The 24,701-nt window shown below is 38.5% G+C and overlaps 2 protein-coding genes across 2 annotated transcripts; one reads left to right on the top strand and one right to left on the bottom strand.

The window, feature by feature from the left end:
* Window positions 1-1,085: 1,085 nt before the first annotated feature.
* OR4C12 (olfactory receptor family 4 subfamily C member 12) lies at window positions 1,086-2,152 on the bottom strand. The gene has a single exon (XM_012787836.2). It carries the CDS (start codon window positions 2,116-2,118, stop codon window positions 1,189-1,191), a length of 930 nt encoding a protein of 309 aa, XP_012643290.1. The 5' UTR covers window positions 2,119-2,152; the 3' UTR covers window positions 1,086-1,188.
* A 14,046-nt stretch (window positions 2,153-16,198) lies between these two features.
* Window positions 16,199-17,190, top strand: LOC105884083 (olfactory receptor 4C5-like). The gene has a single exon (XM_012787801.3). The coding sequence runs from the start codon at window positions 16,252-16,254 to the stop codon at window positions 17,188-17,190; it is 939 nt and encodes a 312-aa protein (XP_012643255.1). The 5' UTR covers window positions 16,199-16,251.
* The last annotated feature ends 7,511 nt before the right edge of the window (window positions 17,191-24,701 follow it).

Below are 24,701 nucleotides of genomic sequence, written 5' to 3' on the forward strand. Positions count from 1 at the left end.
TTCTTTTTGACAATCAAGAGCATTCGGCAAAATGGTTGGGTAAAGATTAAGTGCAAAACCAGATATTCATAAAAAAAAAGCTAATGGTGTCTGTTTGGTGGTCCTGCACTGATATTATACACTACAGCTTCATGAAACCTGGTCAATTGATTATAGCGGATGTCTACTGCACCAAAGTACTGGACAAAGTAATGAGGATGCATGTGATTAAGCAGCTGAGATTGGTCAATAGAGATAGGCTAATCATCTTGCAAGACCACATGTCACAAGAAACAATGCTGCTCAAACTACAGAGTCTGAATTTGGAAATTCTGTCTTCCACTGTATTCACCAGACCATCCACCAACTGAATGCCACTTCTTCCAGGCTTTGTACCACTTCTTGCAAGGAAAAATATTCAATTCTCAACAAGCTATGGGAAATGCCTTTTGCAATTTCATCACCACTCATTCTCCAGGCTTCTTCGCTGCTGGCACAAGCAGGCTACAGTTAAGATGGCAAAACTATGTCGATGGTTTAGGCACATACTTTGATTAATTGTACCATTTCTTTTTTGAGATATAATAAACTAAACTTTTGATTCTAAATCAGGCAATCCATATTAAATCACCTCATAATTAATATTGTATGTAAACTTTCACTGTTCAAATCAAGGGAGTTATGTAGTGTCCTGATTGGACCATAACTGATACATTATGGAAAATACCTAATAGAAGGCCAGTCTTATAAACATTAGATAAAAATATCTCTTTTTACTATACAACCAATATTTAATGAACAATAAATTCACAAAGGAAAGCATTTATATTCAGGCCAGAGTCCAAAGTAAAGGAATATCATTAAATGTGTTATTTTCAATAATCAATAGTAACCAACATCTCAATGTTACACAGTAAGATTATTTTAATATTAATCTAATATTTTGATTCATACTTTTTAGCATCTAGAGATGTTTCATATTTCCAGGTACTTTATAAGTATTTATTGATGAAGAAGCAATATTGATGATGACAACAGGCTGGGATGAGAGACAGTAAGTCTGGATTATAGTACAAGATTTAGCTTTATGCTTTAGTGACTATCTGCAAGTATTATCCAAACCCTTGTTAGAGTTGATATCTTCATCTACAGATCAAAAAGCTCAGACATCTATTAGCTCTATGTGTAACGAATGCTCAGTGATCTTATTTAATCATTATCTGAGGTCACTTTTTTCCTCCAGAGCTTCCTTATTGCATTTTTTACCTCAGCATTTCTGAGGGTGTAGATCAAAGGATTTAACATAGGGACCACCATAGTATAAAAGACAGCAACTGCTTTATCAATGGGCAGGGTGGTCACAGGGCGCAGATACACAAATATGCAGGGCACGAAGAATATGACAACTACTGTGATGTGAGAGACACAGGTGGAGAGGGCTTTGCGCCTCCCCTCCAAGCTATAGTTCCTTAGAGATCGCAAGATGATCACATAGGATACCACCAAGAGGAAGAAGCTTAACAGGCAGATGAACCCGCTGTTAGCAGCAACAAAGAGACCAAGGGTATGAGTGTCCATGCAGACAAGGTCCAGCAAAGGGTACAAGTCACACATGAAGTGGTCTATGACATTGGGGCCACAGAAGGGCAGCCAGACTGTGAAAAGGATCTGGATGGTTGCGTGGAGAAATCCTCCGGTCCAGGCCACTCCCACGAGCAGCATGCACAGCCTGTGGCACATGACAGTTGTATAGTGCAGAGGCTTGCAGATGGCCACATAGCGATCATAGGCCATTACTATCAGCAGGATGATCTCAGTAGCACCAAAAATGTGTTCTGCATAGACTTGAGCCATACACCCATTAAAGGAGATGATTTTCTTCTCATGAAGGGAGTCCACAATCAGCTTAGGAGCTGAAGAAGAAGAATAAATCGTGTCTATCAAGGAAAGGTGGATCAGGAAGAAGTACATGGGGGAGCTCAGAGCCCGGCTGGTGATAATGGTAACCACGATGAGCAGGTTGCCTGAGAGTGTTGTTATGTACAAAACCAAAAATACCACAAACGTGAATTTCTGCATCTTGGGGTTCTGTGTGAGACCTATTAAAATGAATTCAGTCACATTCCTTTTCATCTCCATCTATGTCGTGTGGGTGATAAAAACTCCAGGAAGGAATATTTTACCTTGAGAAAAAAGAACAACAACAAAAAAAGAACCATAAAAGAATCAAATAATCTAAAACTCTGCTTTTTCAGTACTCTGCCATCTCAAAGATGATTCCTTCTCTTCCCCAAACTCTCTAGGAATAGGTACCTCAAAACTTCTCTAGCTGTCTCTCTTAATTCTTTGTTATCTTGACCTCACAAATCTTCTAAGATACAGGACACCCAGAAGAAAGGGTGTCCATTTCCTAGGGTCAGAGTAGTCATTGCAAAACTTCACTTGAACATCAATATGATGCAATAATATAGTCATTAGAAGTAATAATTTTGAACTCTAATAAGACTTTAAAATGTATATGTAAAATAACATTAATTAAAAACCAAAAAATAGTCTGTATGCCCTAATTATAATTACATAAATATACTATAAGTACAAAGATAGTGATAATAGTTATGGAGTTACTATTTGAAGATTATAAATTTTATATATGTATTTTAAGAATAAAATTTAAATTCAAAACTTTCACTTATAAAATTTTATACAGGTTTTATTCCACCTATGTTAAGCATATATATTTAAAAAGTTGATAAGGAAATAAATTAATATATTTAGGACATTTACCTCTGGATGTGAAATTCTGAGTGGTTTTTTATTTCTTAAGATTTTTAGTATTATCCAAATTTCTACTGTTTGCATTGCTAATTATATGGTCATAAATAAATACAATTTCCATATTTTTTTTCTTGGAGGCCTGAAGTTGAAACCATCAATCTTTAAATTGAGTGGAATATATGGGGAAACAAACATAGGGAATTGTACATTGATACATCATGGAAACTCAGAGAATATTATCTGAATGTAATTGAAGTAACTGCTGTAATGTGCTCATGAAATTATTGTCACCAAGGCACCAAATGCACATAGGGTAAGGTCCCAACAGGGCACTAACTGCTTTGAGAAGATCAGGAAAGGGGAAGAGGCTGCCATGATTGCCTCCATGGATAACTTAAAATTTTCCTAAATATCATCTTTAGTCTACCAGCCAAAGATCACTGATCACTGGTTTTCACTTGTAACATTGATACTGATAGTCAATAAGGCAAATCTGAATAATCAACCAGAATCAGTTTAATAGATAGTCTCTTTTCATTTACTTGATGAAGAATGCACATATCACTCAATTAAACTTCAAGATAGTATTTAGAACTAAGTTTTGCCATAATTAATTCTTTTTCCTGGACCTCAGATTCCTTTTTTTTTTTTTTTTTTTTTTTTTGAGACAGAGTCTCACTTTGTTGCCCAGGCTAGAGTGAGTGCTGTGGCATCAGCTTTGCTCACAGCAACCATAATCTCCTGGGCTCAAGTGATCCTCCTGCCTCAGCCTCCTGAGTAGCTGGGACTACAGGCATGCGCCACCATGCCTGGCCAATGTTTTGCATATATATTTTCAGTTGGCCAATTAATTTCTTTCTATTTATAGTAGAGACGGGGTCTCGCTCTTGCTCAGGCTGGTTTTGAACTCCTGACCTCGAGCAATTCACCTGCCTCGGCCTCCCAGAGTGCTAGGATTACAGGTGTGAGCCACCACGCCCGGCCACATATTCCTTTTTATTTTACTTTATGTGTTCTTAAAGCAAGGAGGTAGTGAGGGGTAAGATGAATCGTCCTTGTTACGTGTGGTACACGAGGTACATGGAAAGGAAAACTCTTCCCGATGATCCCACAAATGCTTCATTGAGGAGCTGGCCTAGGGACACCCAGCCCAGCACCATGGTCTCCCTCCTGGATAACCCCATATGTCAGAGAACCCTTGCAGGGACAAGAACGCTTGAGAATACAGTGGAGTGCACTTCTAATTGCCAACTCTTCCCTAGAGGAGAAGGCCTTTGGGAAAACCAACTATAACTTCCTGAAGGTCTATGCCAAAGGTTACATTACATGATCAAAACCAGACAAAAAACCCCAAACTCAACTCTTCCATCTTTATGATTTCACTTATTTGTTTGGTTTCTTACAGATCTTTAAATAATAGGAATATATTTAAAACACAGTTCTCTTTTACGATTTTCATCTGCTTTCTAAGTCCCCACAGACACAAACATACAAACAAAACAACTCAGTGTCATGTCGACATTGATGTCTTCGATGTCCATTGTTAATTGGCAGACCCAAACCCAGGGTCCATTTCTTTTTCTTTCCTAGACCAATAGTGTACCTATTAACACTTAACTCCTCTAATACCCATATTTTTGCAGAAATGAGAAATAGACAAACATGGTATTCTAGCAGGAAGACCCTGATCTTCCATAAAAGACCCAAGACTGCAATGAGAGGTAAGGACCTAAACAGAGTAACTTCTTCTCAAACAGAGAAACTTTTGTTACTTGTTCAAATTCCATATACTCAAACATTTTGATATGCGAACTTTTACTACAACTCTGCTTCTCTCTATTCTTAATAACATGCAGAGATTTATTTTTACGCCATGTACTCCCTATAATATTTGTTCATTTTTATTGTTTGCCACATGCTCAGCACTATACTAAACGTTTTACATGCATTCTTTCACTAAATCCTCACAACAATGTTACGAGGTTGGTACACTATTATCCACATTTTAAAGAAAAGGAAACTATAGGAAACTACGGTTAGGAGAAAAACAACTTATCCAAAGTTATAATGATAGGGGGAAAAAGGAGAGAAAGCTATATTTAAATCTAGGATGTCTGTCTCTAGCTCTTTAGCACTTATTTCATGCCTCTCCAGTATAGACCCAGTTTACTTCTTGGAATCAGGAGTGCCCGAGTTTGTACAAGTGGACTAGTACCTAAAGCTACCACCTATGACCACAGTTCTTTTGCTAACAGAATCAGATGTTAATGAGTTCAAGGATTCACTGGACAAGACCCTAGAATTATACATTAGAAATTCTCAGGTACCTTGCATTTTATCAATGTATATGTGTTTTAAAGATGAGGAAACTGAGGACCAGAGAAGTAAAATCCAAGGAAAAACAGATAATTGATTTGTGGCAGAGAATAAGAACAATAAGAATTTGGTCTACTAATGCCCAATACAGTAATATGTTTTCACCACTATATCTTGCCTTTCTTAAAATGCCTTAATATGAGTGTATACCAGGAAAATTTACTGGTATACAATTTTACAACTGTAAAACCAATTAACCAAATTTACTTTCCTCTCCTACTTTAGCAATACCTGTCTTGACTCTCTAAGTAAGAGGGCTGGGTCTGAGTTCAGGAATGCAAAAATTCAGCCATATTGCTGGGGATACATCCATTGTAGCATAAACAAGGTCTCACCTGGTGAGAACAATATTTGAGAATTTGAATAGAGTCAAAACAAAAAGTGCCTCTAAGCATGTACTTTGATATAGATTCCAAACTACAGAAGAGGGTATACTCTTTCCTTGAAAATTCTGTGTTTTAATGCATTTGCCTTTGGATCTGTTTGAGAGCTAAAAGTTTCCTTTGAAAAACAGAATCCAAATGCTGTCCTCCTCCTCCCTCCCATGCTGAGCTGTCTTGACCTCAGTGGTGGTCACACATCCTGTCTCAGCTCCACCTCCAAATGTGTCTTTTTTAATTCTCAGTCGCCTCTCATAACTCTTTGTATTAGTACAAGGTGAGATTTTCCCTCTCTTTCATCCCTGGAAATTTTCAAAGTCAGGGCATTGTTTTAACGAAATGAGTAACTGTGCATAAACCGATCTCTGACCATCCAATTCATAATCTTGTATACCCTGCCCCTGAGGAAACCCTCACAGACCCATCCAGCTACTGTACTCTCTCCACACTCAAAAGCCTAGAAATTGACCCAGGAATCCATAAAACGTAAACTTTTCCTGATAGGTTGTAAACATATCCATATACAGTGAGAAGAAAAGTATTTTTAAAAGATATCTATTAATAGAAATGATCCACCATCAAATATCAGAACTAATGCTTTAATGTTTTTATCAATAATTATAAATGCCATGGGAGAAAGTGGCAATGTAAGAACCTCTATTAAATATCAACAATTCTAGATAACTTACCGTGGTTGCCTCTGTAGTTGAGGAGAATACCCAAAGTGTTCATAAATAAGCATTAACCATTATATGTAGTTGTTCAAAGAGCATGTATATAATGTATATTTCCCAAGTCTTGATGGGACAATATTACAAAAATCAGAGAATGTTAAAATGGTACAAATTTCTCCAAATGGATTCAGCAAGCATTTTCAAAGCTCCAGTGCCTTTGAAATTCAAGTTAAAGGGGAAAAAAATACTCTACTGAATTTGAAATCCAAAGTCTTTAGACACTACAGACAATCTTTGGATCTTCTCCAGCACCTAGATCTATGTTACAGAACAAGAGACACAAATATTCTAACATTTAATGCCCCTTTCTTATTCTGCCCTTAAAATAGAAAAACAGATGCTTCTCAAATCATAGTGTTTAGAGAGGATACTGATAACATTAAAGGACCTATCCTTTTATCTAAGGCTTTGTCCTCCCAGGAATTAATTATCTCTGTTTATTAAAGACTTTTTTTCTTAGAAACAGTTTACTTGGGAATATTCATCTATAAACAATACAACTTCACCTGATTAGGTTTGTCTTTGCACTTTAAACTGGTCTATTAATATCCTACATTCCTAGTCTGGAATATTATGTAATAAAGCACTCTTTTATAAGCCTTAGGTATCATGAACTGGAACACGAAGGACTGTACATGCTACATGAATAGCAATATGAGGTTTAGTTCAGGTTGTGTATTCCTGAGGAATTTTCCTCACTGTTTGAGGTCACAGAGGAGGTTGAGATACTGAATCAATCTCTCAACTGTCCTATAAACACATCAGGTCATATTCCGTCCATAGGAATTAACCTTGGAACTTGATATACTTTCAGTCAGAGTGATACCTAAAGATGGAAGCTAAGTGGAGGCTAAAATCCTAATGTCAACTTTTCCACTGTAGAAATTTTAAAATATAGATTTTTATGCCTTCCTGTTGACATTTTTTAGAAGTCTAAAAACTGCACTGGCCATTCAGTAGAAGCCTCACCTAGGCAAACAGACTTCTTCAAATTTTCTTTACACATAATCTCCAGAACAGTGGAGACATGCAAGCCAATTACATATATTGCAGCAGTTACTCTCCATCTTGGAGGACAGGGTGTTGTTTAAATCACATAGAGTTGAAACGGTTTCTGTATTTAAGGTATGGCTAGCAGTGAATGAAGAACCAGGAAAAATAGTAATAATAGCAGCTGTCATTACTGAGCACTATGTCCTTTAATATATTACTAGGGTATATTACATCAATTGATTTTCATATATTAAAACAACTTTGCATTCCTGGGATAAATCCCACTTAGCCATTATGTATAACAGCAACAACCCCCAATATTTTTGGCACCAAGGACTGGTTTCATGGAAGACAATCTTTCCATAGACCATGGCAGGGGAGGATGGTTTCAGGATGATTCAAGTGCATTACATTTATTGTGCACTTTATTTCTATTATTATTACATTGTAGTATATAATGAAATAATTATACAAGTCACCAAAATGCAGAATCAGTGGGAGCCCTGTGCTTGTTTTCCTGCAACTAGATGGTCCCATCTAGGGATGATGCAAGACAGTGACACCCGACGTGTGTTGCTTATGTCCAGTCTACTCTGTAATCTCATTTTGATTGCTGTCACTGAAGAAAACCCTGCTTCACAAAGAGGATGTTGGAAATGGAAGCAGGTTTTTCAGTGCTTCTGTGGTGATCTCAAGATATTCTCCCTTGACTTCAGTCCAGAATGTATGGAGATTTGAAGTTGTCGCAAACATCCTTTTAAGGCCACCATCATTTATGATCTCAAGCAGTTGATCCTCTTCTTGCACAGACAAGGTTGATTCACCTGGCTTAATCACAAATGGGTCACGGATCCATTCCTTCCCAGTTGAGAAGTAATGCTCAACTCTTTTGAAAGCTGAGATAGGTGATCATGCACCAGCTGGGAGAAGGAAGACCCCAGCTCAGTCTCTTTCAAAATCTCCGCTAACGTTTGAAACATGTCGAAAAATCCCAATGTTCATTCACGTATTGCCCCTGTAATTCCAGTTTTGGCTTTGAATGCAGCCACTTTATCTGCTGACTTGAACACAGTTGTCATTCTCCCCTGAAGTGACAGATTGAGTTCATTGAGCAGGTTGAATATGTCATACAAGTAAGCAAGTCTTGTGACCCATTCTGTGTCACTGAAATATGCCACCAGTGGTGACTGTTTGTCTAAAAGAAATCTCTGGAGTATCTCTCACAACTCAAAAATCCATCTCACTTATGTGTATAAGAGAAGACATGTGTGCTCGGCATCCATCTCCTCACAGAGCTGCCCAAACAGATGTGAGTTAAGGGCATATACTTTAATTTGGTTGATAATTTTAATCACATCCTGCAAAACATTTAGTTCAGGTGAAACATTTAGTTCATTTTTCAACTAGCCAGCATTTCTCTATGGATGACACAGTGTGTAGACTCATTCAGAAGTGACCTCCTTGACCCAAGTAGTGAAACCAGAAAGCCATCCAGTCATGGCAGCCACTCCATCGAAGCATATACCAACACAAAACGACCAGTTCAGTTTTCCTAACATGTAATCATTCAAAGACTTGTATAATTCCGCAGCTGTGGTGTCGGTTGGCAACAAAAGTGCACATAACATATCCTCGTGCACATCCTCCTGAAGAATATATACCACAAAACAAGCATTGTTGCCTTGTCAACATTAGTAGACTTGTCAACCTGGATTGCATACTGTGGTGACTCATTAATCCTCTCTAACATTTGTGCCTCAATATCCTCTGCTATTTCATCATTCAGCTATGAACTAAGGTATTTCCTTTGCATAAAACAGATGGCTCAAAGCAGAGCACCACTTATTTATGGGTGCAATGAGTTCCCCCTTTCCCCTGTTCTCGAATTTGCATTTCTCTTTAATAAAAGAACTCTTCTGTTTATTTCCCTACCTGCTGGAATGACTATCTGATATAACCCCAGACATATGGGTATTTCATGTCTCAAAATAATGTATGTCCTTCAGTAATAAAAGCAGTTTCAACTCAAGTCCAACAACAAGCTAGCAATCACTTTTCAAATGGTGCACACTTTTAAATTTCAGGTAACTTCCCAGTCCAAAATTCCAATGGTCACGACTGAATAGCAATCCCATAATCCCTTGCAGAAGTCATTGCTCAGAAAATAGACATTTGTCCTTATGACTCTCCTTTTAGGATCATAGAAGCATCACACAGAAGACCTCCAGCAATTTTTCTCTTTTGTCTCATGCGCTAGAATTGTGTCACATGCCTATCCATAAATCAATCACCAGAAAGGGAAGAGTATTACCATAATTGGTTTCAGCTAAATTGAATTCACACCTATGGCCTGGATAAACCCCACTTTGCTCCAAACACATGGCCACCTGACACAAGAACAAAATAGAGTTCTTTTAGAAAGAAAGAAAAGATAGGAAAGACCTGCTCTATGGGCAACCAACAATGTCTACCCACTCAATATACCAGTATTGATTACTCTCCTATCTCTCTCTCTCTTTCTTCTCTCTCTCTCTCTCTCTCTCCTCTCTCTCTCTCTCTCTCTCTCTCTCTCTCTCTCTCTCTCTCTCTCTCCCCTACCATCTTCTCCCCACTAGCATTTAAACATCAAGTTTCTCCCATCTTAAAAAAACCATTCACCCTCATTCCCATTCCTTCCTAGTGACTAAGTTGATTCTCATACAACCCTGTGATAAATAATATTATCTCTATTTTGCATATCTCTATTTTGCAAATAATATTATCTCTATTTTGCATAAGAGAAAACTATGGTGCATAGAAGTTGAGTAACTTGCCCAAGATCACACAGTTTTGTCAGGATTCAATAAAGCTAACCAATAGTACAGCAATAGTAGAAAAATCCAAGCATTTCTTTTTTAAAATTTCAGAATATTACAGGGATACAAACATTTTGGTTACATACATTGCCTTTGTACAGCCCAAGGAAAATGCAAACATTTCTCTCAATTTAATTCAGAAAATATTTTCCAAATGTTTTCCATGCATAATTCACTAGCTGGTTTTCACATGCTATCTTTTGGTGTTCTCCCCAATAATCCTAATTTAAGTCTGTTTTATTGGCTCCAGTATGTTAAGTGACAAGCATTGAACCATATAATAAATAGAAGAATTGAAAATCATACCCAGGTTATGTCTATTGTGTATTATTTCTCTAAGACCCTGACACATCTCATTCACGTAGAGGATGTTTCTTGTCCTATGTCTGAGTTTCTGCTCAGTCATCCTTTCCATTCCACAGGCATCAGGAAATTTCCAGAATCAAAACTTCCAAAATGGACCAAGGCAGTTCCCCAGGATGCAGCCCAAAGGTAGGAAAGGAAGATGAGAGATGTTGTCTTTTCTCCATGCCTCTCCTTTATGGACAATTGCTGCACATGGGGTCTGACTGGGGAATATGTTCTGCTTGCCACTGCAGGTAGAACCAAACTTGCTGAACAACTCACAGCTGGTCTGCATCAGCCCCCCGCTTCCCTCCCATCACACCCAACAGATGAGACGCATCCTGGAATCAGTGTCTTGTCAAGTATAATATCATGGTAGTTAGAGCTCAGGCTTAGAATTAAATCAGCCTGAACTTAAATTCAAGCTCTAAATTCAAGCAATTATTAGCTTTTTTACCTTGAATAAATGGTACTTATGCAGAGTAAGAATCAATTTCCTTATACATAAAATGGAATTAATATTTTCCTCATGGGGACTATGAGTGAATTAGATGAGATTCCACAGTTAGCAAAGTGACTGATAGAAAGTGTTTATTATTTGTTACTTCTCATTGTATCCACATTTCCATCATTTCCATCTGCAACCTTTTCAGGGAATCTTAACTTCACTGAAAGATTTTTTAGTGTAGAGAAAAATATCGAACTCTCAGAAAAATATTTTATAATTATAATGACTTATGAATCAGACACCTCAAAACTTGGCCTTCCTTCTCTCCTAATTTCTGGAACTCCCCTATCTTACCAAACATAAGAATAAAGAAGACAAACTATATATATATATATATACATATATACATATATATATATATATATATATATGTATATATATATATATAATGTTGAGACAGTTCTTACCAGAAACCTGAATCAGTCACACCATGATCTCCAATTTCCTGTACAGAAAATGACAACAGATAACAGTGAGCTTTTACATGTTGCCAAGCACTATTCTAATTGCTTACATGCATTATCTCATGTAACTTTCAAAACAGTCCTAGAAGGTAGGTACAACTATCACCCTCTTTTAACAGATGTGGAAACCCAACTATAAAGAGGCTGAGGAACCAACGTAAGTAGTCAGTAGGAGAGCCAGTGAAGCTCTTACTCAAAAGCATGATTCAGTTATTTACTATTAAAGAGCAGTTTCTCTAGTGTACATGTGTCTATCATCAGGGTGTTAATAACAGAATAGTGGTTTTGCACTGACTTAGACATTTTCACATGTTACCTTGCTCAATCCTCCCTACAATTGGTGTCAGTTAATCTGAATTCACACCTGTGGCCTGCATAGACCCCACATTGCCCCAAACACATGTCTATCTGACATAGGAACAAAATGGAGTTCTATTATAAAGAAAGAAGACAGAAAATAGCTGCTCTGTGGGAAACTAACAATGTCTACCCAACCATGGGTACATACCTATATAATACCTAACTATATTGGACAGGTATCTTAGGGTTGTTTGATAGGCTCTGACTAGCTCATGCATCCATATTCCCATGAATAGGACATTCTGTGCCTGGGGTCTCAGGTTCTGAGAGAACTTCCTAACCTCCTGAGAGAGGCTATTAAGCCAGTCTATGTGGCTGTCTCTCCACTCTTTGGAAACAGATGTCATGGTCACAAGAGAAAGAACAGGATAAATTGGTTTGGCTGCCATCTTGGCTCAAGCTGCTAATTCTAATTCTCTGGGAGCTGAGAGGTCAGAGCATACCTAACTCCTTGCACTTGAATAATATCCATTAAATATGTCCCTGAATCCACATTTGAAAATGTTGACAAGGATGGACTCTGAGGGTTTCTGACCCAGGAAGACCACATAAACATAATCAGGTACAAATCACAGATGCTGTTTGGTTCTAAGTGTCCAACTAATTATCCAAACTTCCAGGGACCAAAGGAGCTATCTCCAGGCTGAGCGCAGGCTTACTAAGAAAAAGGCTTAAAATAGCTGACTTTGGGGACCTGCTACTCCGAGGCAACTTTTATTTGTTGCTGATTTCATGGTGCTTGCAATCCCTAATCTTTGTGCTTTAATATAGTTTGCTATTTTCAGGTCTTTAAATCAGCTTGGATCTCAGTGCTCTCAAGTGACTTTTACAATATATTTCATCTGGTCATCAAGAAAGCCTGGAAAATATGTTATAAGGAAGCTTAGAGAGAGATATCCTTCAATGTTTAAGGGGTTTTTCCATCAATTTCTTTTGAAGCCTAGTGGAAGCCTAAGTAAGCCTTTGGAGGTTAACTAAAGAAATTCATTCTCCAGGCTGGAATGCTTGCACCTCATACTCAATGGATGGTATGACCCTATAGAGCAAAATAAACCCAGCCCATGAACTCAGCTTTATTTCTCTTTTAGCAACCATTTTTAAGTCACTAATTGAGGAAAGATATATAATACTTAAGTTAAAAATATGTGAATCTATAAATCAGCAGTTAGTGATGGGTCAGTGAATGCAAACTCCATGCGAACTGTTCTCTACAAATATGATGCTTTGTTATGGAATGGACCTGTTACTTGTTTTCCTTATTCATAATTTTTTTCTCAAGGTGATACTAGGGTCTTCAATTTACAGGTGAGTTGGATTTAAATGTATTTTTCTACTGTCACATATTTTTATGAATAATAACCAGCATACCAAGTCTACTAAGAAAAAACAGTCACTCAGGATATTATAGACCCAGACCTGATAATAAAATAAAACTTCTTTTATTAAATTATTTTACTAACTATAAGGGTTATATATACCCTTTGTAGAAAACTCAGATCAGGAAGTTTTTAAAAGAACACAAAAATTGTCCTTACTCCCACAATTCAGGTAAGCATGATTAGTCTTTAGCATACATTTTTCAGATATTCTATGGAAATATAGCATTTTAGACTATTTAGATCACAATATATAAGCCATTTTATATATTCCACTCAATATTATATTGAAATAATCTTTCCACATTAATTTTTCTTGTCAATGACTAACATCCACTTGACATATCATAACTATAATTCATTTAAGTATTCCTCTTTATGTAGACATTTGGATTGTCTTTACTTTCTCATTATTATGAAATATTATACAACCTGTATACATAATTTTTATCTATATTTTTATCTAGAGTAGATGTCTAAAAATATTGAATATTAAGAGACATGATCATAAATTTATAATTAAACCCTTATTATATCAGGCCAAACTTCTTTCCAGAATGTTTTATATCAATACACACTCATGGCCGGGCGCGGTGGCTCAAGCCTGTAATCCTAGCACTCTGGGAGGCCGAGGCGGGCGGATTGCTCGAGGTCAGGAGTTCGAAACCAGCCTGAGCAAGAGCAAGACCCCGTCTCTACTATAAATAGAAAGAAATTAATTGGCCAACTAATATATATATATAAAATTAGCCGGGCGTGGTGGCGCATGCCTGTAGTCCCAGCTACTCGGGAGGCTGAGGCAGCAGGATTGCTTGAGCCCAGGAGTTTGAGGTTGCTGTGAGCTAGGCTGATGCCACGGCACTCACTCTAGCCTGTGCAACAAAGCGAGACTCTGTCTCAAAAAAAAAAAAAAAAAAATACACACTCATCAGCACTGAATAATATGACTGTCATAAATCTTTGCCAGTTTACCAATTAGTTTTTTCATTGTTTTTGTTTATTTTTTTTTTATTTCGGCATATTATGGGGGTACAAATTTTAAGGTTTCAATAAATGCCCTTTTCCCCCCCTCCCCCCACAAGTCTGAGTTTCCAGCATGACTTATTTTTTTTTTCGCATTTCTTCAAAAAGTGTCTTATAAAAATTTTTAAATGTCTAATGTTTTTTCTGAGAATAATTTTTATTAGTTTTGCCCCTATTTTATGATCATGTGACTTGAATATTTTAATGTGTTAAAAACTATTTCTATAAGTTTTTATATAGTTTTCTGTAACAATTGGCATAACTTGTTGCAAATATTATCCTAGGGTGTTCTATATATTTATGAAGATGAATTCATCATTTTCTTCTGTATCTTATATCATAGCATATTTGTTTAAAAATCTCCTTCTTTAGCCAGAGATGAGAAGTATATATTACTTGCATTTTTTTTCTATTTTTTAACAGATCTATGTCGTATTTGAAGTCTTTAATACATGCTATTGTTTTTTATCCTTTTTTTTTCCTTATTTGGTTTTTTGGTAATGGCATTAAGTGAAGATTTACTTTTTTTGGAAAATGCCTATTCAGTTATTAGAAGATCTGTTATGAACTACACATAATAACTTTTAAATATTCTTCACAAATAATGTCCTTTTGTGATTTGACTATACTTGCTTCTTATGAGCTTATTTGTATTCATCGATTTTATTTATATTTTTAAAATATCAAAAAACTTTTAAATTTAAGTGTAATATTTTCCTATTTCCTGATGTATTTTTTTTTTTTTTTTTTTTTTTTTTTGAGACGGGGTCTCGCTCTTGCTCAGGCTGGTTTCGAACTCCTGACCTCGAGCAATCCACCCGCCTCGGCCTCCCAGAGAGCTAGGATTACAGGCGTGAGCCACCGCGCCCGGCCCATGATGTATTGATTTCTGTATTCCACCTTTTCTCTGAATATAATTGGTTGTTTTTCACCTCTTGAGTTGTGTACTTAGTTTATTTATTTTCTCTTAATATTGCAATAATCTCTTACTATAACAACAATCAGATATTTCAAGGATAAGAATAATGATATGTGAGTTTTTTCATTTTTGTTCTTTTTATCAAGATTTGGAATGTGTGGTAAGCTATATATTTACCTTTAAGGTATAAATAGTATTGAAGTATACTGATATACTTCAATTCCTCTATGACATTTATTTGTCCCATTTTATATATGAAAAAGCTTAGGTGCAGTAGGACTAATATTTGTACTCAACACTGTGTGGCTGATAATCAGTGAAAACGGAATGTAAAAATAATCTATCTAATTCTAAAGAACACACTCTGTCCAATAAATTATGGTGCTTTTGTTTCCTCACCTTAAAAGTATCTGTTTTCTAAACAGAGCCAGATAAATTTTTATAGTCTTCCTTAAATTGGGTTTTGATGTGCAAAATGCCCCTGAAATCTAAACATGACAGGAGTTCTCCAGACAGTGAATTCTGAAGTATCAAATTTGGTGAATGTTGCATTGCATGATGCTGTTTTATCCTCTTCAAGATATGCTTCTTCTAGAGGTGTTGGGTAGTATTCTTAGACAGTTCTGTCTGGAGGTGGCACGAACTCACAAATCTCTCTGCCAGGGTGTATCTTCCCAGCCTCAAACAGTCACTCAGTTCATTTGATTCTGAAATGTGACTACATCATCCCTAATTTCAAACTGAATTCACCTGATGTTCTATATTCACCCTGAAGCAAGTTAAAAATAATAAGAATAACAAACTCCGTATGGTCCTCTTTTTATTCCTGTTTTTTAATGAGAAAAAATACTATGGCAGTGACTGAGAAAGGTGCCTAACATGTCAACATCATAAAACCATGCTTGTATATATGAATGAATATGTGTATTGGTCTGTGTCTGTGTGTCTCCATGCATGAGAGAGAAGAGGAACGTGTGTCATTATGGACTAATATAATAATATGGCCCAACTTGAAGTCTTGGGTGTATCTGCTTGGGAATTCTATCAGTGGTACAGAAAATAATCTTGACCAAAATTATTTTCTTGTTCAAAACCTGTGTGCCACAATTGCAGTCCTTGTCCTATTCACAGATAAACCGATTATCTGAATGTGAAAGTGGATTCATGGAGCAAATGAATAACGTGACAGAATTCATCTTGCTCGGCCTGACACAGAACCCAGATATGCAGAAACTCTTGTTTGCTGTGTTCACAGTCATCTACTTTCTCACCCTGGCAGGCAACCTACTCATTGTGGTAACAATCACCACCAGCCCAACCCTGGGCTCCCCCATGTATTTTTTTCTGTCTTTCTTGTCCTTCATAGATGGCTGCTGCTCTTCTACCATGGCCCCCAAAATGATATTCGACTTGCTCGCTGAAAAGAAAACTATCTCCTTCAGTGGGTGCATGACTCAGCTCTTTGCAGAACATTTCTTTGGGGGAGTTGAGATCATCCTGCTCGTGGTGATGGCCTATGACCGCTATGTGGCCATCTGCAAACCCCTACACTACATGATCACAATGAACAGACAGGTGTGCAGCCTCCTGGTGGCTATGGCCTGGGCCGGTGGTTTTCTTCATGCTCTGATTCAAATTCTCTGTATGGTCTGGTTGCCTTTCTGTGGCCCCAATGTCATTGACCATTTCATCTGTGACCTTTTCCCTCTGCTAAAACTCTCCTGCACTGACACTCATATCTTTGGACTCTTTGTTGCCGCCAACAGTGGGCTGATGTGTATGCTCATTTTTTCTATTCTTATCACCTCCTATGTCCTCATCCTTTGCTCCCTAAAGACTCACAGCACTGAAGGACAGCGGAAGGCTCTCTCCACCTGTGCCTCCCATATCACTGTAGTCGTCCTATTCTTTGTACCCTGTATATTCGTGTACCTTCGGCCCATGATCACCTTCCCCGTTGATAAAGCTGTGGCCGTATTTTATACGATGGTGACACCTATGCTAAACCCTTTAATCTATACCCTCAGAAACACAGAGGTGAAAAATGCCATGAGGAAGCTCTGGTGCCAAAGTGTAATCTTGGGTAATAATTTGTGTGCATAGAAAATATAAAAACAAAATTGATTCATGTGTTAACAACATGTGTGACTAATGGAAAGGATAATGGTGTTCCAGTCAAATATGTGAGTTTAAGTATATTTTGTTCCCTTTGCTTTCTGGAATCTTCAAAATTTCTCTTTCATAAAAGATCAATATTTAATTAGATAATGACTACAGTATCTTCCAATTAGAAACTTCTTGACATTTACAAACTATTGATAAAAGAGACATTACTAGGCAACATAAAAATGTCACAATTTATGAAAAAAAATCTATGAGTTTATGTATTTGGTAGAACAATTCTCTGCAAAGTTTCAGGTACAGATTCTATAACTAACAGACCACATAATTAAAATATTTAAACCAAAAGGCCTGTTTGCTAAGTATTTTGTTGAAAATACATAGTTTTGATTCCAACTAATGAAATCAAGATGGATCTATTATTATGAGTGATAAAGATCAACCAGAAATGAATGAGTTTTGAGGAATGAGAGTCATTAAGGCAAAACTCATCCAGAAGTGATACTGCTGTGTTGCACAACTCCAGGGGGCACCATTCACATTATAATCTTACTCTTCCCAGAACAAATTATTTTCTCCGCCTAAAGCCAAAGATGGGTATAATATTCTTCCAGGTATAGCCATAAGACAATGTTGGACATGATTTTTCAGGTAGAAGATATTTTGTGGAGCATTTTTTTCTATCAAAAATATCCTATACATCATGTCACCTCCAAAATGGTTTTCATTGGATGGATTTTTGCCTTAGCTAATAGTAACAAAAGTAGCTGATACAAAAGAGAGTCAATATATGAGTAATCAGGGCAGAAATTCTGTACATTCAAATTTGAGTAGAGAATTGCAGCCAAGTACAGACCAATGAGATGGGGATTAATTTGAGATATAGACGCAGTGCAATTCTGAGAAAAAGAACCCACATGAAAAGAGAAGAATCTGGGTCAGGTCAGGGGTCCTGCAAATCTCAGTATCTTCATTTCTACCTTTATAAGGACTGAATTAACCCAAATGACTCCATAGTCATACCTATATCTTAGGTTAAATATATGTATTACATATAGTTTAATATTTAACAGTTTAGTAAACAGTTGATTCCAAATGAGATCAGTTATTCTCCGTTGTGACCAACCCATTTGCTGATCACTAAATATCTATGTGCTACCACCATATTTTCCAGCCCACTTGTTTCAAAGTAGGACCAAGTTTGCAGAAGTAATATGTGTCACATTTAGTCATAACTATTTAGGAGCCAGTGTGCTACTCCCCAGCTTTCTTTTCTCCCTGCTGCAGCAGGCCTGGAAGACACACATTGAGATGGAAGGGCACACAGAGGAAACAATCTGGATTACTGAGGAACTGCACGAAGAACAGCTGCCCCAGAGGATCACCCAACTCTCAGTGGATTTTGTCTAAACAGGAAATAAAATTATGTGTTAAACCACTAACAGTTCAAAATTCATTTGTTACCACAGCAAAATGCAGCTTATCCTAATAACTAACTTTATAAAATATTTATAAGTATTAAGGAAAGAACATGTGAACATAACTTGCAATTTTTTTGAGTTTCAAATAGCATTAAATGGGTACATAGCAATCCTTACAAAACCAAGCTTTTTTTTTTTTTTTTTTTTTTGAGACATAGTCTCACTCTGTTGCTTGGGCTAGAGTGCCGTGGTGTCAGCCTAGCCCACAGCAACCTCAAACTCCTAGGCTCAAGTGATCCTCCTGCCTCATCCCTGCAAGTAGCTGGGAATACAGGTGTACACCACCACACCCGGCTAGTTTTTTCTAATTTTTAGTTTCCTGGCTAATTTTTTTTTTCTAATTTTAGTAGAGATGAGGTCTTACTCTTACTCAGTTCAGTCTTCAATTCCTGACCTCAAGTGATCCTCCCACCTCAGCCTCCCAAAGTGCTAAGATTACAGGCGTGAGCCACCATGCCTGGCCAAAACCAAGTCTCAGTAGAGCCTCCTTCTGCTTTGGTTTAACACTAAACACCAGTACACTAACTGACATATTTAAACCATAAATTTATATACCATTTTCTTTTTCCTTTTAGCTAAGATGTAAGGCAATACTGGGGAAAATTATGCAATTATACACAAAAGGGTGCCAACAAAAACTACTAACTCCAGTGACAACTAGCTCTTCAAAGTTTCCTGAGCAAATTTTTTGTCTGTTAAAAACTATATATTATTCTCACCTACATTGCCATTTCCCACCTATATTTTCTATAACCTATATTCTACAAATTTCCCTTTAATCTCAAAAGATTATGCTTCCTACTTATCAGGAAAATAGAAACTGACACAGATTCAATCTCCCAAGCTTAAGCTTCTTCATCAATAATTGTATCCAGTTTCTCACCAGATGACAGCAAGATGGAGGAATAAGATATCCATGCATGAAAACATCTTCACAAGAGCTAAGGAAACCAGGTGAAATATTATAGTACCTCAGTATGGCACAGAAATAGAAAAAACACATTGAAGTGGGTAGGAGGGACAGTTTTACATTACCTGTATCAGCCCTCCCACCCCCAGGCAGCAGGTTGTGGAGAGATAATCTACATAGGGGAAGGAAAGGAAAGTGAGCACTGTAGTTTGTCTCTGACTTCAACACTGGGCCTGCCTCAGTAAAACCCAGTGCTAGGAAGTCCAACCATGGTCTCAGGCTCCAGGACTGCACAGCTGGCCTGGTCTCTGGGCCCACAGCACTGCCAGGCAGCCCCCAGCAGCTCCAGACTTTAGGCATGTCCCAATGTGAAACAGGCTCCTGCAGCCCTAGTCATAAGGCCAATGGACCCAGAGTCCAAGTCAAGCCCTCAGGCTGAGTAAGGCTCATGGCCTGCCCAGCGACAGACCTGTCCCTCTAGCCTCAGGTTCCAGGCCTGCCCCATGTTCTAGACCAGCCCAGAGCCAGGTTGGCCCACATAGCCCCAGGCTTCAGGTCCAACCCAGCGTCAAGTCAGCATGCCTAGCCTCAGACACCAGGCCAGCACTCACATGTGTACCCAGGCTTCAGGCTTATCCATTGCCAGACCATTACTTGTGGCCCCATCCTCCATGTTGACCCCTGCAATCCCATGTTTTAGCAGACCTAGGGCAAAGGCCTGCTCTAACAGACCCAGGGTCCAGGAATATCCATGTAGACTCCAGCACTGGGCCACCCCCAATGAATCCAGACTCCAGAACTGCCCCTATGGGCCCAGGTTCCAGGTCAGCACCTGAGACCATAGAACCCACCTAGTCCTCATGGACCTACCCTCCAGACCAGCACCACTACACTGAGTCTCTGGGCTGGCACCCACAGACTTAAGCTCTAATCAGATTCCCACAGCTCCAGACTTTAGGACAACTCTGTGACTCTAGGTACCAGGCCAGCACCTACAATCTTAGGCTCCAGACTAACCCCACAAATCCAGACTCCATGCCTGCCATGGCAGCAGGCTAGCCTCAGGGTCTAGGCCCCAAGATCCAGTATACCCAGGGTCTAGGCCAACTCCAGTAAACCCTGATTCCAGGTCAGCCCCATGGACTGAGGCTCCAGGACCACTCCTACAGACCCAGACTCCAGACAAAATGCTGTAGACCCAGAATCCAGGCCCATCCCCATAGACTCAGGCTTCAGGAATTCCCCAGCATCAGGCCAGCCCCATGTAACCTGGCACCAGGCCCATCCAAGGGTAAGGCTGGTCCCTGCAGACTCAGGCTCAATGTCCATCCCAGCACCAATTCAGCCCTAAGGAAATAGGATTCAAGCTGTCCCCCATGAATATAGGCTTCCAGCATACCTTCAGAAATCAAGGCTCTAGGCCTACTCTTATAGATTCAATCAATAAGTCCACCCAGTGGATCCAGACTCCAGGTGAAACCTGACAGACCCAGGTGCCAGACCCATCTACCTGTTGACACAGACACCAGGCTAAGCTGCCCAAAAACTCTGGTACCAAGCCTATCTGTGAACCATAACAGATGGTATGCACAGACTCTCTGGATGGACTTAATGTTGAAGGGCTTTCCCAGACAAAGACAGTCTGAAAAGATTGAAATAAGTCCCTACTTTTTCAAATATGCAGAAACTCATGCATAACTACAAAGATCAGGAATGATCAGGGAAACATGACACCACCAAAGGATCAAAATAAAGCACCAGAAATCAACTCCAAAAAAATGGAGATTCATGAACTCCTTGACAAAGAACTAAAAATTATTGTTTAAGAAAGCTCAGTAAACTTCAGAAAATACAGAGAAAAAATTAAATTTAATGAGACAAAATAACTGACAAAAATTAGAAATTTAATACAGAGATTGAAATTATATAAACAAATCAAACAGAAATTCTAGAGCTAAAAAGTACAGTGAATGGAATAAACAATATAATAGAGTATCAATAACAGAATTGATCAAGCCAAATTTATACATATTTGTTATCAGTATAAAATAGTCTATTATAACTATAAGATGTTTTATGTAAGTCTCACAGTAACCACAAAGCAAAATCCTATAGCAGAAAAACAAATAACAAAGAGAAAAGAATCAAAAGCTAGCACTATAGATAATCACTAAAACACAAAGATAAACCAAAAAAAGGAAGAAAGAACCAAAGAAACAAAACAACAGAAAACAATAAACAAAATGCCAGTGGTAAATTCTTGCCTATTAATAATTACTTTGATGTAAATTGATTAAATGTTCCAATCCAAAGACATAGAGTGGTTGAATGGATTTTTAAAAAAAGGAAATCCAACTATACTCTGCCTACAAACATTCACTTTGGTTTTAAGGACACACATAAGCCAAAACTAAAGAGATAGAAGATACATCAAATGGTAACCAAAAGACAGCAGGCCTCACTATCTTTAGATAAAATAGATTCCAAGTGAAAAACTGTCAGACAATACAAAGAAGGTCATTATTTAATGACAAAAGCCTTAATTCATAAAGAAGATGTATTATTGTAAATATATTGCGTGAATCTCATGGTAACCACAACGAAAATATCTATGTAAGATAGACAAAAGAAAAAGAGAAAGGAATAAATTTATATCAATAAAAAAAGTCAATCAAACCACAAAGGAAGGATCACATTTTGAGGAGATCGGCAAGATGGTAGATGAGAAACACCTCCAGCCAGATCATCTCTGCAAGAAGGAGAAATTTTAGATGAAAGTGGAAAAAAATAAACAGGCAGACAAACATAGATCAGATGAAGGTCGGAAGGAAGGGTACCTGAAACTACAGGACACTCCACAGAAAAGTTTGCAGAGCAGAACTGGAAGGAGAAAGGCATTGGCAGGGTCTAAACCCCCAGAGGCTTGGAGACCAGTGAGAAGGGTAGGTGGAACAGTTAAATTTCCCCTCCTTGCATCTCGGACTGCTGGTGGGCTCCTAAGCTGCTTGTGAGACCTGCCGACACCAGCCCAAGACTGCTGCCGCCAGTGAGTGGAGAGCCTCTTGCGGACAGGGCAACAGGCTCCCAGCTACCTTGGGACACCTCGCACCCCACAGACCTAAGCCGATAGGCAGGCACCATATTGCTTCAGTCTCCCCTTCCCTCACCCTACCTGCAGCTGCCAAGAGAGCCAATTGAGACACCACCCAGAGGTATCCACAAGGAATGGAATCTTTCCTTTTGGGGGCCCTAGAGTGGACTGAGGGGTGCTTGGACTGTGAGCTCCCTACCCACCAGCCCTCCCTAGTGCTGCTTGCCTGGTGAATCCATCAGAGCAGGGCAAACCCCAAGGCAGAGAGACATTGATCCAGCTTGAGCCCCCTGTGGGTGACTTGGGACCAGAATTCTTCTCCCTGGCATGGTCAGGGATTGATCTCTGGGTCTGGGGGACAGGCTTGCAGGCCAGATCCCATAAACCCAGGTCTCAATCGCATTGCCCAGGAGCACAGAAGGGATATTTGTGAACCAGTCCACTGGGGTGTGTGAGCCTTCAGGGGAAGATCAGTGTGGGTCTTAGCTGCAGCATGCTCGAGGAGCACCTTTCTTCCCATGGGAAGGTCACACTCCCAGATAATGCCATGATCCTGGGCAAGGAACCTCCTGGCCTGCATCACAGTCGAGGGAGAGCTCTACTGAACTGAGGTCCTGCCTGCAGGCAGAGGCCTGGGAAAAACCATGGAATAGAAGAGGGTGGAAAGAAATGAGACAAGCTCCAGACTGCCAGACTGTGAGTATCAGACAGCAATTCCTCTCCAGCTTAGAGGACAGTGTGTTGTTTAAATCACATAGAGTTGTGGATGCAGAGATAGGAACACTCACACTTCTAGTGGGACTGCAAACCAGTTACAACCTCTGTGGAAAATAATATGGAGATACCTCAAAGAGCTACAAGTAGAACTACCATTTGATCCAGCAATCCCATTACTGGGCATCTACCCAAAGGAGAAAAAAACATTCTATAAAAAGGACATCTGTGCTAGAATGTTTATAGCAGCACAATTCACAATTGCAAAGATGTGGAAAATACCCAAGTGCCCATCAATACCTGAGTGGATTAAAAAATATGGTATACGTATGTACACCATGGAGTTCTACTCAGCCACAAAAATCAACAGTGATCTAGCACCTCTTGTATTTTCCTGGATAGAGCTGGAACCCACTCTATGGGAAGTATCACAAGAATGGATAAACAAGCACCACATGTACTTACCATCAAATTGGTTTTAACCGATCAACACTTAAGTGCACATTTAGTAATATCATTCATCAGGTGTCAGGCAGGAGGGGGGAGGAGAGGATGGGTATATACATACCTAATGGGTGTGGTGAGCATTCTCTGGGTGATGGACATGCTTGAAGCTCTGACTTGGGTGGGGCAAGGACAATAGACATAAGCTAAACATTTGTGCCCCCATAACATGCCCAAATTAAAAAGAGAAAAAAAGAACCAGAAAACAACATAGATAAAACTTGAGGGCATTATGCTAAGTGAAATAAGCCACTCAAGGACAAATACTACATTATTCCATTGATATGACATGTCAAAAATATTCAAACTCATAGAAGTAGAGACTACAGTGGTGATTGCCACGGGCTGGAGGGAAGTGGCAGTTTGTAGTATCTATTCAATAGGGATAAAGTTTCAGTTATTCAAGATAAGTTCTAGAGATCTGCTGTATAACATTCCATCTATAGTTAATAGAACTGGACTGTATACTTAAAGAGGATAGATATACTTAAGAGGATAGATCTCAAGTTAAACGTTCCTACTATAATAAAAAAATCAAGGAATGATGGATGAACAAAATGTGGTTTACTCACACAATGAAATATTATTCAACCTTAAAAATGAGAATTCTGACACATGCTAATACATGAATGAACCATGAATACATTACATTAAATGAAATATACCAGATAGTAAGGGATGAATATTGTGTTAATATGATTCCATTTATAGTAGGTACTTCTATTTTCTGTTAAACTATTTGGACAGACAATAGAATGGCTGTTGCCAGGGGCTTGGAGAAAAGAGGAATAGG

The sequence above is a fragment of the Microcebus murinus genome, chromosome 4 (assembly GCF_040939455.1).
Source record: "Microcebus murinus isolate Inina chromosome 4, M.murinus_Inina_mat1.0, whole genome shotgun sequence".
NCBI classification, from domain to species: domain Eukaryota; kingdom Metazoa; phylum Chordata; class Mammalia; order Primates; family Cheirogaleidae; genus Microcebus; species Microcebus murinus.